This window comes from Anas acuta, chromosome 3 (assembly GCF_963932015.1).
Source record: "Anas acuta chromosome 3, bAnaAcu1.1, whole genome shotgun sequence".
NCBI classification, from domain to species: Eukaryota; Metazoa; Chordata; class Aves; order Anseriformes; family Anatidae; genus Anas; species Anas acuta.
The window spans coordinates 51,657,450-51,670,661 of NC_088981.1; the positions used below are offsets into that span (position 1 = coordinate 51,657,450).

General features: G+C 40.1%; 1 protein-coding gene across 4 annotated transcripts in view; it reads left to right on the top strand.

Annotated features, from left to right (window-relative positions):
• Nucleotides 1–13,212, top strand: part of MTHFD1L (methylenetetrahydrofolate dehydrogenase (NADP+ dependent) 1 like) — a 149,339-nt gene that overhangs the window by 82,577 nt on the left and 53,550 nt on the right. For all 4 annotated transcript variants that reach the window (XM_068677083.1, XM_068677084.1, XM_068677085.1 and 1 more), the window contains 4 exons: nucleotides 536–675; nucleotides 2,360–2,401; nucleotides 3,874–3,974; nucleotides 4,392–4,569. In XM_068677083.1, coding sequence (XP_068533184.1) covers nucleotides 536–675; nucleotides 2,360–2,401; nucleotides 3,874–3,974; nucleotides 4,392–4,569 — 461 coding nt within the window. The remainder of the gene's footprint in view (nucleotides 1–535; nucleotides 676–2,359; nucleotides 2,402–3,873; nucleotides 3,975–4,391; nucleotides 4,570–13,212) is intronic.

A 13,212-nucleotide genomic window follows, 5' to 3' on the forward strand; every position in this document is an offset into this window, starting at 1 on the left:
AGATGTGACTGTAGATGCTGGCTTGTGTTTATAATTAAACATCTGCTCCACAAAAGCAAGAGATGACCAAAAGTTCTGCAGACCCAGGGGAATTTAGATATGATAGTTGTGAAGAAAGCATATCTTCAGTGCAATCGATGGAGAAGGAATAACATAGGGAAGTCTTATATCTGTAAGAATTTTCAAACATTTTAAATCAATCTAATTATACAGAAATATCTATTTTGGAGGACTAGATGTTTGTAAAAGACTTTGATTCCAACTCATTTGGATTGCTTGTTTTTTTTCCCCATATGACTACTTTTGATGACATATTGTACATATCAAGAATAAGAGAATTTATTTCTGGGTTGGGAATAGTTTTTTAATCAGACTCAGTAATGTAAATAGTCCTCTATTTGAAAGTTCATTCAAAACTGAGTACTGGTGTATATTTAAAAGCACTGTATGGTAAAGTAGAAGTATCCCCCAGTGTTTAACCGAAAGCATGTTTTATGTGTGGTTTTGTTTTGTTTTGTTTTTTAATGTTTAACAGTGACTGAAGCTGGCTTTGGTGCTGACATCGGGATGGAGAAATTCTTCAACATCAAATGCAGAGCCTCTGGCTTGGTTCCCAGTGTGGTCGTACTTGTTGCTACAGTGAGGGCTTTGAAGATGCATGGAGGTGGGCCAAATGTAAGTTTTTGCACCTTCCTTGGAAAATAAAATTGTCGCTAAAGTTTGAAATAAGTAAAATATCTTGGTTTAAGAAACAATGGGGATAGCTTTTGGATCGATATTTAGATACCATCTCTGACTTACCTCATCACATAGTTGTTAGCTCCAAAGGCAATGCAGAAATGCAAAGGCACAAATGAAAGAAGAGGGATGAAAGAGCTCTGAAGAAGCACTAAATCTTGTGAAGGAGGGAAGTTTGTTTGTGTGGAGGAAAGAAAAAAAAAAAAGGCTATAAAATGTATATATTTTCTTTTCCCTGCATTTTGAAATAGCATATCTGAGTGCACTGAAGTAGTCACAAGCTGGGAAAGTTGGCAGCTGAGGAGGACAGAGACGAAAGTTCAGGCTGCAGTATGTGAGCGGAAGTAGGGAACATTGTTTATGAAAGTTTTGAGATTTCTTTCACTGCAATAATGGGAACTCCTTCTGTCCTTTTAGTCTGCTCAGGTTAATTCCCTCAGGGATGCAAAGGTAAATGGTACAAGTGTGCAAGTGTTTTCTCAATGTACCAGAAGTGTATCACTTTTTGCTATTTAAGCCAAGAAGACACTTGTATAGATAACTGATTCTAGAAGTACACCTCAGTCATACAATCAGACTGGACTCTGCTAGCCGAGCAGACAGACACTAAGCTCCTAAAAACACTTTTTTGCCCGACGGTATGCAAGAGAGTGATGCTGCCAGGGAAACAGTCTTACTGGATGAAAATACCAGAGCTGTTGTCGCAGCCACAAAATTTTGGACTGCGTGGTTTTCTTTACAGCAAATCATCTCATAGAGCTGAACTTTTTCCTTTTCCAGTCTTTCAGGTTGGCATAATTATATAACTTTGTATCATTTTAGTCCACTTCTAATGCAAGTTTTCTTTATTTTTAATAACATTCTTTCTTGCATGTCAGGCTGGTATACTGTCATGTACTTTATCATTCAATCTAGTAAATACACCACTTGAATATGTCCTCATAGCAGTCTGTTTCTGTCTGAGTTGTGTCTTTAGCAAGTATAGAGCTTTCATTTGGTCATGTAATACATCATAGAGCTACGCTGAATGCCAGATACTTTTACTGGGAGCTAGCTGTAAAATGGACCAGGACCAGTGCCTAGGAGAAAAGTGACCAAGTCCAGTACCTGAGACTGATATATTTGGTCCCGGGAGGCTCAGAATAGTACACCAGTCATACTCTGCCATACCTGTTTTCTTTCCAGCAAAGGAAGTTACTTGCATGAAATTCCTTGCCATGGGCAATAATTACAGAGCACCCAAAGATGATGTTTGTCTTCTGTTTATCTGTGTCAGAGCTGTTCCTTCAGCCAACTGTTGGAGGTTGCTTTCCACTGTCTTTGCACTGCTGGTGCATCGTTAAACATGTAGAACAGGGTCCAATTACATTCTCTAATAAATCTTTTACAACTAGTTGCTGAGTAACTACCTGTGTCTTGCTGATCAGATACAGTGGGAAGTGTTGCTACTCTCCTTGTATCGGTGTAACTTGCAATAAAATAGAGGCTGCAATCACCCTATGATTTTTTTTGTGCCATATTTGTACTGCCAGGCAGTATAGAAAAGAAGCAAAAGTGCATTTCTGACTACTTAGGATCATGACAAGTGTTAAATCTGTGGTGACTTTGATTATTATTCCAGGTAACTGCTGGTGCACCCCTGAAGAAGGAATACACAGAAGAGGTAAGAGGAGCTACTACAAAACTTTAGGAGGAGTTTTTGTTTAAAAACCACTTGGTGGTTTTCCCTCCTGTGTGTGCTATGTGTGTCACTGCATGGTAGATTGTACTGAGGAACTGAACCAGCTAAAAAATAACTTTTCAGTGAACTTTCAAGGATCAGTAAGTTTTCAGACTGATCAGCTCTTCATTCAAGTCCATCATATAGCCTCTCAAGCATTTCTGGCATTCATGGCAGCACAAGGGCAGAGTGGTGCAGGGGTCAAAGACACTCCCTGCAATTCATGACAGCTTAACCTGTTCATTAAACAGCAGGCTTAATCTGAAATTGGATGTCATTCTTCAAACAAAAGTACATTCTTCAAGTTTGTTTTCTTTGTCTCTTTGCTGTCCTCTGGTATTTTGAGAGTTTTACAATCAGATCACCTTTAGGTTGAATACAAATTCAAACAGCCACTTTAAGACTTTTGATTATATCAGGCTAAGGATATGTGTGTTATTGCAATTAAGACAAGCCCTACGAAGTCTGAGGTAATAGAGTAAATAAGGAAATCTAGTAATGTGGTTTTATCTGGGACACATGCATAGATTAGAATATGTATCTAACGTCATCAATTAAATAGCACATTTCAGAAACTCAGAGGTAGTAAATTTTCCAAACTTTGTGTTTACTGATGAATATATAGGTGCACATATCTGACTTAAGTAGTGGATGTATGTGTTGTGTTATATCCTCTATATTTTGAAGTCTCCCAAGTGTGTAAGTCTTATAAACTACATCTCTGTGGGTCTAATCCTTCTGAAGTCAGTGGGATGTGTGAGTACCTTAGCAGGATTTCCATTATTGACGTGTTTCTGTGGCATTGCACAAAGGGCTGTGATCCAAGTCCATTCTTCCTGCATTTGAATATGGAAGAGATTTAAGGTGTCTCCTCTGCCCATAGATTGATTTGTCCTCTGAGAACAAGAGGACACGAGCACAAGGTGACCAGAGTAGCTGAGGAGAAAAATGATCTGCCATCCACCCCAGTTTTGGGGCAACATGTGTCTGTTGCATTACTATGTGAAGCTATCTCCTTCAAGGAAGCCACTGATCAGAGTAGGAGGGAAAGGGGAACAGGCAACAAGGCTGCCAGTGTTTTGTGTGAACCTGCCCACAGACCCTTTTTTGAATCCTTTATATTGCCAATCATCAGCTGCAGTTTCTTCTCATGTCCTAGAAAAGAGCAAAGCATTCATGTACAAATTTTGGACACTGCGTAATCACTTAAATATGTCTGTTGCTTATTAATTTAACTAAGAATTAATAACTACCAAAATATTTTGTCTGGAAACATTTTACTTGCCCGCAACTGTCATGATCAGCACTGTTTATGTTCAGTTTAATTTATGGAAAATCCCATTAAAACATTCCATTTGGCAGGAGCAGGCTTGATGTATTTGACCATTTCCATTAATTTTTATTTAATTGTGTAGAACCTCCAGCTGGTAGCTGATGGCTGCTGTAATCTACAGAAACAGATTCAAATTACTCAGCTCTTTGGAGTTCCTGTTGTGGTTGCTCTAAATGTCTTCAAGTAAGTCTGTTCATTTGTTACTTTTGTGAGTAAATTTACAGATCAAATTTCACACTTTTTCTTGATTTATAAATTAAATAGTTTGGGCATGAAGAAGAAGTGTTGAAGAACTTTATTTTTTTCCTCCTACCTCCTTTTTGTCTTCTCTTCCTTCCTCCTGAATATCCTTTAAATCCTTGCTTGTTCTTAAGGTTTTAAAGCAACAAAAAGTATATATTATGGAAATATTAATGTCCATGTTAATTAGTTATAACAATTACTAAAGGTGTCCCGGAAATGTAAGTATACATGCTGCATATAAAAGTACTATGCATATGTCAACTTTATATAAAAGCTACAGATGTAGAGTAATGCTAAATGTATAAGATTATAAAATAGAACTAATTATTAAACAAACCAGAACTGTTTGGTTGGCAGAACTGACTCTCCTGCTGAGGTTGATCTGGTGTGTGAGATTGCAAAGCGGTCTGGAGCTTTTGATGCTGTACCCTGCAATCACTGGTCGGATGGTGGTAGAGGAGCAGTAAAACTAGCTCAAGCTGTGGAAAAGGCAGCCAATCAGAAAAACAGTTTCAAATACCTCTACAGCTTGGAGGTAAGTTTTTTTTTTTTTTTTTTTTTTCTTTTATGAATGCTTGCTACATCAGTTTTGGATTTAAAATGAGAATGTTGCAACAAAGCTATCTAGCGTACTTGGAAAGGGACTTTGCTTAAAATCATAAAAGCTGGTGAGAGCAAGCAATCTTTGTCGCAGGATACTTACTGGTAGCGTTTATTATTAGTGCACTGAATGTTTTTGATAAGTTCATGTTTAGCATAAAAATATATCTGTAGGTATCATCTACAAACTGTTGTAGGAGACTTCACAAAGATACAAGTCATGAAGCTTTTCCTGACAGTCATGTAAAATGAAATACGGTTACTGTCTCACCGTAGGTATTGCAGTAGGTCTCACGTAAGTATTGCACTGACTTGTGGCTCTCTGAAACATTCACTCCCTGCAAGAGGAAGGTGTTAGAGATAGCATGTATGCACTGCACATCTGTCCAAGGCACCATTTAACATAGAGAGAAAGCTCTGTCTTCACCAGCACCCAGCTGCATGCCCACAGCACGGGTGGCCTGATCCTGCGCCTCCTCTCCTACTGATCAGGATTGGAGTCTGCTGCTGCAATATGGCCCCACAACACATGGGTTGCTCCCGTTATGGGCCTTGGGCCCTTAGCCTGTCCAGCAGCCCCCACCCCCCTGTCCTGCTCCAGCCACTGGCAGAAGCACCAGGAGCCCCAAAGTCATGTCTCATCCAACTGCTGGCATGCAGACCTCTGCTCCTGCCCCGTGGTGTTCACACCTGCACGTGCAGAGAGCACAACCATGCAGGAGGCAGTCAGGAATCAAATTTACACAGGGCAGGGAACCGACTGTGCTGATCAAGCACAGGGCTCAGTGACAAGCTGCTGTTGACCTTTACATTCAACCAGCCATTTCTTCCCCTCTATTTTCTACAGCTCTTCTTCTCCAATCAGCTTTGATTATTTCCTTTCCCCTTCAAAAATCTCCCATTTGTTTAAAAAAAAGAAAAAAGGTTTTACATGGTCCCAACTGCTCTTGCTGCATCCCATAATGAGTTCTGTACTTGTCACCTCTTTAGTTTGCAAAGTTTTCTGAGGAAAGTGTCTTCCTGTTGACTCATCTTGGTGGATTTCTCACTAGGGACAATGGTCTCATCCTACTGCTTGGATGGTCTTAGGAAACAACTGATTCAGTGTGTTGTAATTACCACTGATAAGGTTTTTTCATTGATTACATCATTAGGTTTCCTCCACCTATCATTGTTCCTCTGATCCTTGGTTGGGCTTTGTGTTTAATACACTTAGCTGTTAGATAACCTAACAAAGAATAGTTTGTTCCAAGTTTCAATGCTATCTCTGCTGAAGATGGTGACTTTTTTTCCATGTCTTAGAAACTTTATTATTGCAGTCATCTGCAAGGTAACATCACAGCAAGGTGAGCCTGTCAGGAGGAGCAGCTTGCAGGGAAGGGCTGTGTGTCCCTGAAAGCACTGAGCTGGAGTACCACCATACATAAAGGCAGAACATTTGGAGGGACATACTGCTAGAGAAATTGCATAAACAATTTCTCGGGACCTTCCTGACTATCCAAATGCGGGTGGGTTAAAATTTGGGCAGCAAAATAGACTTATCTGGCACCAACGCAGCCCTTGTCAAATTTCAGATCTTGTTCCCCACTTGACAGCACTGCTTAAGTTTCTTTTAGGGAAAAAAATAAGTTTGAGTGCTATTTCTTAACAGCAGAACCTTAGCTTCATTCTTTTAAATGGCTGAAAGCTCCTATTTTGATTCTTCTTGCCAGAAAAAAGTTCAGCCTGAGGTAGATGTGCCCTACTTGCTGTCTTTCAGTCTATCTCCTCCCTGATACATACCTTGTATCAATTGCACACATTTTATTTCTTCTTTTCACCTCCCAAACTGTTTTCCCAAATGTCAGTAACCCAGCCAGCTCCTGTTAGTGTTAAATACTGCCTTATATAATTGCCTACATAATTGATGGCAGTACCTTGGGAATGGAAGTGCTGTGGCATCTGTTCCAGCCTTTTTGTCCATGGAACATTTTTACAGCCAAACAATGAATATGCCTTTCTCAGTTTGTCTCTAATTGAGATGCTCTGGAAAGTAAGGATATTATTTTATGCTTTTTGCATAATAAAATGAAAAAAAAAAAAGTTTATTTCAGAAACACACGTAGTAGTTTTCCCCACGAGACGTTTGTGTTACATAGCACACAAGCATTTGATGAATCCCATATTTAAGCTCTGAAGTTACTATATTCTGTGTAACTAAGAATCTGGTGGCATGAATGAGTAGAAAGGATTGGTAGGGCTGGTCACTGCCTCTGTGAGGGAATAAAATGAGATTGATTTCTACTTTAATGTCCTTCCCAAGCACATCTTCTTGTGCTGTACTGCATAAGCAATGTGATTGTAGCACAGAGGGAATGAATCACATCTTTACATCACCTTAATATCCTGTAACTTAAAACAAATATTATAAGCCTCAAAACTATGTTGAAGGGATTTTATAAAAACATATAAAAATCTTAAAGTACTGGGGAAAAAAGTAAATTCAGGCCAACAAAACCACTAAAATACCAGTTTTGGGCTTCTGTTTCATTCTTACTGGGCAAAGGATGGGGATTGAAGCAACTTGGAGACAGGGGAGTGAAACAGAAGATCTGTCACTTGTAAGGTATGGTAGGTCATTTACTCACGATGCTCATGGAGACATGAAGGAAAACCAGATGTTAATTATGGTTGTAATGGGTTTTTTTGATGCAGCAGTTTTGAGGGCTGAATTCTACTGTTCAAAGGGGGGTACCCATGAAAGAAAAGTCAAGAAACAAGAGAGATGGGATTCAGACACATGGTTTCTCCCGTCATTATGCCTAAAAGGGGGTGTAAGTGCTAGGACGTAGTTTTGTCCCTTGTCTTTTTGCAGCAGTTCCAGCAGTTGCTATAAAGATTTATCAAGTTGCTTGAATACTTTCAAGTCTCAGTTGCCTCAAGTTTGATGGGGTTTGTGGGTTTTTCTCTTTCCCTTCATTCTGCCCCTTCATTCATATCTCTGTCTGTCTTTGGAGATTACTCCATGCTTCCCTTTAATCCACATCTCCATTTAGTCCTTTGATGTCTATGTGTCTCATTTTCTTCAGTCTGGAAAAATTCATCAGAATTTACTTCCAAAGCTGTCTATAATTAGAACAACTCCCAGCAGCACAGACCACTGTAGGAAAAGGTAAAAGCTGCAATAGATTCATTGAACATTTTGATGTTTTGAAGAAAACATTACCCTCAGTATTCAGAAACAAAATTCCAACTCCCTTACGTGTGAAACTGTTTTAGAACTCTTTCTACTAGTCAGGCCAAAGTTTGCAGCAAGTTATATTACTGATTGTCAGTGTGTCTTCTAATTGCAGGGTAGCCCAGGACAACTGGGTACTCTTTGGATTTTTTCCAAGTGACATATATCTATTTGCAGTGCTTTTTGTAATTTCCAAATGTATCTGAAAACAAAGGCTGAAAGGTGTTTACAAATGCATATCATGTGAGAAGAACGAGAAAGGTGCTTTTTTTTTTTTCTTCTGTCTGTCAAATACAAGTAAAAAGCTGAGGATCAGCCTTTTCACTTTTTTTTTTTCTGAATCCTGAGATATGTTTATACATTTGTTCCATGTTGTCAAGTAATATCCAAGCATGTGCTGAATGAGCGATTCTGGACAGTGGACACAACACAGTTGTACCAGTTCAGGATTTGGGCTCAACTAAGTGGTCCTGTTGAGTATCACAGTGAGCTAGTCTAATTAGAGGACTGTGCTTGTCTGCTTATATTCCCTGAAACATCTCAGTTGGTCTGTTCTAAACTTCCTGAGGTGTCTCTACATGACACAGTGCTGTCCCACTTTTAGATTATTTTTCACATTTTCTTTATTTCTCTAAGCAGTCAAGCTTTTGTTTTTATCCTACTAGTCAATGTTTGTACTTTTTTTTTAATACTTTTTGATTTTAGCAAGGGTTCATTTGACATTTGGTATTAGGTGAACAAATATTTTTCAAGAGCTGAAATGAGAACAGAATAAGCTTCAAGCATACTTTGAGGGTACTCAAAAGAATACTGCATGTATTATTTGGGGAGCATATATATGTAACGGTGTCAAAAAGCAGCCTCTGACAAGTAACCCCTGCTCTGTTGTCACTATGAAAGTGTAAGAAAAGGACATAAACAGGTACAGTATGCTATGAAATGCTTGCAGTATTAGGAATTGGGGGTGAGGAGGGAGGGGTTGTTCATGACCAAGGATGAGATTTTTATATGATAGGCTTCAGAGTATAATATAGTTTAAACAATTATTAGCAGTAGTTGTAATAAGTTCTGTAGCAATGTGTGGTTTTAATATGAATTTTTGCCTCCAGTGTAAACTAACCCCTTATTTTATTGTTGAATCAGTTTCTTGCCAACTGTTTCTCTTTAGCGTTTGGAGGATGGGTTTGTTTTAAAGGCCTCCTGAACTCTGTGAAATAATTTGTGCTTTTTTAAAACATATATATATATTCTTGCTACATATGGAAAATATCAAAATATCAACTCTCTTATCACTGTTGACTTCCTTTCTGGGTTCACTTTTCTTGAAGTATGGGTCTTTAAGCTGCAGCAGAAAGCTATTACTCAAAGTTGACTGACCCATTAGAAGTGAGTTTAGATAACTGTGGGGAGGATAGGAGAGGATGGAAACATACGCATCCCATTCCCAAACTTCTCTAGCGTTAGTGCTTGTTCTTGGTGTGGTGGGGGAGGTAAGCTATATTCCCCACTGGTGCATGCCTGGTGGGGAGCCTTCCTTCCTTCACAGAAGTGAGACTTCTCTGTTTTTGGGAGGGGAATACTTGGGGTCTCTTCTGTTTCTTCCTTTGTTAAACTCTCTGATGGCTGCAGCAGCTCTCCTCAACCAAGGGGTATTGACCATAGGTCTGAATGAAGGCAGGCACTGGGTTTTTGAGATGCATTGCCCCTGCCTACAAGGCAGTAGGAATGTGGTCGGCAAACACTCCAGGAGATAAAAGAGGAGAAGGACAGGCAAATGGCATGAGGCAGGATCAGCAAATCTGGCCAGTCAGTAACTTAGCATTGTCCTTTTAAAAAAACATGGCAAAATATGATTGAAGCACCTCAAGTCACTGATTTATGCTGTGTTGGAAAACTAAGTTGAAGAGTGTAAAGGTAATGAAGGGGAGGGAGGAGAAGGGGTTGTTCCAGTCTTCCAAGTTTATCTATTTTTGCTAGTGCTCTGTCTGTAAGTAATATCATGACAAGTGAAAATAATTCCAGGTTGTACTGTGGAAGTTGATTACACAAATATTTTGGCTGAGTGCAGTGAATAGCCTGTCCAGCCTGCAGAACAAAGGGGAGCTTTGTCAACCTGAAGCCATCCATGGGGAATGTGAGGCTAAGCAGCACTTCTGGGGAGGCATTCAAGCAGTCAACAGCTTCAGCACCAGTATTTTCTATGCTGGGAGCATAGAAATAACTAGCACAAATCTTGAGCATCTCAGCCTCCAGTTTTGGCTGCCCCTGCCTATGTTGTGCTATGGCAGTGTGGTGTGTGCTCATTTCTTCCAGTTGTAGCTTCAGCTGTTAGAGATGGGCCAGAGGAGGCTAAGGGAAGCACCAAAACAGAGCTCTGTGTGCATTAGCTTCTCTTCCATCCACTGCCAGCAGTCTCCAAAAACAAGGATGAACCAGGTTGTACATATAGCCAGGGAAAGGACAGTGGCCTTAAGAGGAGGGCAGTCAAGAGGAGCTCATAGGGCCTGCCTTTGAGGACACTGAGCTCCAGGAAAAAGATCCAAGGCAGAAGATGTTTCTCTTCATTGGTAAATTGGTCACCTTTTTAATTCCAGTGTAATTAAGAAGTGGGGAGATTTTCTTCTCCCTCCACTGATAACCTGGGCTGTGGAAACCATTCATCACGTGTCTTCTGTCTCATTGGCCCAATATACTTCCGTTCTTTTGCCTTGGAGGCAAATAACTTCTTTTGTTAAGTCCTACATAAGGCACAGTTCAGCAAGGTATAGACACTCAGTGACGTCCTTAAGCACTATTGGAGTAGTATAAATAAATAAAATTATATATGCTCCTTTACAGAAACTTTTCCTAACAGGCAATGAAGATCATCTCCCATCTTGAAATGCCGGCTGTGCTTACCTCTAGGATACGCTAGTATTTAAACTACTTCCCCCACCCCACTGCTAGTGAGCGTTTAGCAGTGAAGCCACATTAAAGAAGAATCCCACGGGGCTGTACCAGCCTCTCCTCCCGCTCCCATCAAAGGGGTTTTGGTGGAGTCTGGACACTTTTTTTCACTGAATGGGATGTTCTGGAGTTGGAAGCTATCTTTGTTCCACTCCATCTCTTTTTGGTGTGTGTAGGCCTGTGACGGCACTGCACTTTTATGTTTGTTTTTATTATTTTCCTATTCTTCTCATGAAGCAATATTCTTCCCAGCACAGCTGGGATTTCAAAGCTGGGGAAATGGAATATAAATCTCTAAGGCCACAGGCTTAGGTGTTGATTCACAAACTGTTTAACTTGACTGAATATGCTTTTCCGCAAATTAAAAAACAAAATCTCGTCCTGTGCCAACAAAGGAAGAAGAGTGCTAGAGACTTGGGAATCCTTCTGTCAGCCACAGATCTTCTGGAACCAGAATATACAGATACTTTAATAAATGTGTTTTTATTTTATCCAAGGGAAAAGCTAGAAGTAGGAGTTTGAATGTGCAGAGTCAGCTATTGTTTTAGCACTGCACTCTGTCACCCCGCACAGCACCTTCAGCCATACTCCCATCATATGTTTTCATTTGGCCATGTTCCCAAGAAGAGGAATGAGTGATGTCTGCATACTGTTCCACTTAGTCAACCAGTGCTAAGTGAAAGCACTAGTTCTTTATTATTGCTTTCAGGGAATGCATAACTTTTTTTTTTTTTTTTTTTTTAAAGTGCCACTGCCTTGACTTTTAAACTATTTTAAGAATTTCTGTTATGACAAATCCAGAGGCTGGTGATCACATAAATGAAGTAGTGGCAATATTATAGGCAGTGGGACTAAAACGAATGTTTAAAGAGCTTGAAGTACCCAGTGTGCAATGCAAGTGATGGTTCAGTGAGTGGCTTTTCCATATTCTCTGGTTAACTGCATGTTTTTCAGCAAATCTTAAGTTTTCTGAGGTAATAAATTAGTGTAAATTTAATATTTGTCATAACTGTGAAGAGATCCTTTCAGACAGGTACGCTGACTGAATTCAGGTATTCAATTTAAGCTAGATAACACCACTGCTTCTCGTAGTAGCTGTGCCATTTGTTGGGACTTCACAGAATGAAGACTGACTACAGACTTACAGATGTTGGCTCTGGCTTTTCAGAGACATTTTCTGTTGGACCCTGTCTTGGTAGGGAGGAGTCAGCAGGAGTATTTAATAAAAAGGAGGGAAGGAAGGACCAGGAGTTGTTTTTAGCAATCTCTGAGATTGGCTCTGGGCGGTTAAGAAGGCGAACTCCTTTCTTCAGTAACCAAAGAGCTTATAGTCATAAAGTCAAGTGCCCAGATGTGTGTGCAAAGATGGGAATCCCAGGTGCAGTCCCTAGCCAGGTCCCTGGTAATGTGAATGTCTCATTTCACATAGTACCGACTTTTGAAAAGACCAATATCAAGAATCCCATCCCTAGCAGAGCATCCCTGCCCCAGTGTACTCTCTGTGCCAATATGTTTCAGTGATCGGTTTCCAACGCTTTGACTGTTTCTTTCTGCAGTGATGATGTTTAAACCATCTCTTTCACTATTTGTCCTTACAGTAAACTGGATCTGCAAACTGATTTGGGTTAAGATAGCGATTTTTTGTTCTTGTGTTATGTTTTAGCCTGGATCACTTTCTCTGGTATGTGCAGCTGCACAAACAGTGGTGCTGCCCTCTCGGTTGCACTGCCACAAGGGTGAGTGTGAGCAGCAGAGTGAGGGAGGAGCAAGGAGGGGCCATGTAAGTTGGCCTGCTGTCCTTGGAAATCCTCGTCAAGCTCCACTTGTAAAAATGATAATCTTCAAGCTGCTGTTCTGACTTGAGAGAGAGAGTAAAAGCAATGTTAGTAAAAGGTAGCATAAATTAAAGCTTAGTATATTACCTTGTAGTAAAAAGTATGTTGATGATAGTTTTGGAAGATTGAAGACTGTGTATAGACAGCATTAATTTGTACTAATGTCATGTCTTGCAAGGTGGCCTGGAAGCAGCAGTATGGCTGAATGACGACACTGGTGTGATTTCATCTTGGATAGTCAGCTCAGTCTAGAGAATGACAGGTTCTCCTCTTTATTACTGCTGGTTTCTTGGTTTGATTGTTCTCTATCAAATATTGAAATGGACTGCTACGCAGATACTGTTCTTGTGAAAGCAGTTTGTGCGCCTTTGCTGTAGCACTTGTTAGGCTTTAGCTGGGAGTTAATCCTGTTTATGGTGTGGGTGCTTGGCAGCCTCAACAAGCATGTGTGTTTGTGCTTGTCTCAGAAGGAGCATATGGCTTTGGTAGCTCTGCATGTGCAAGATTTCAGAAATGCATATTGCCTCTAGTAGGGCTGGATGATCAGCTGTTTCTCAAAGCAACACCAAAGCTACTTAGC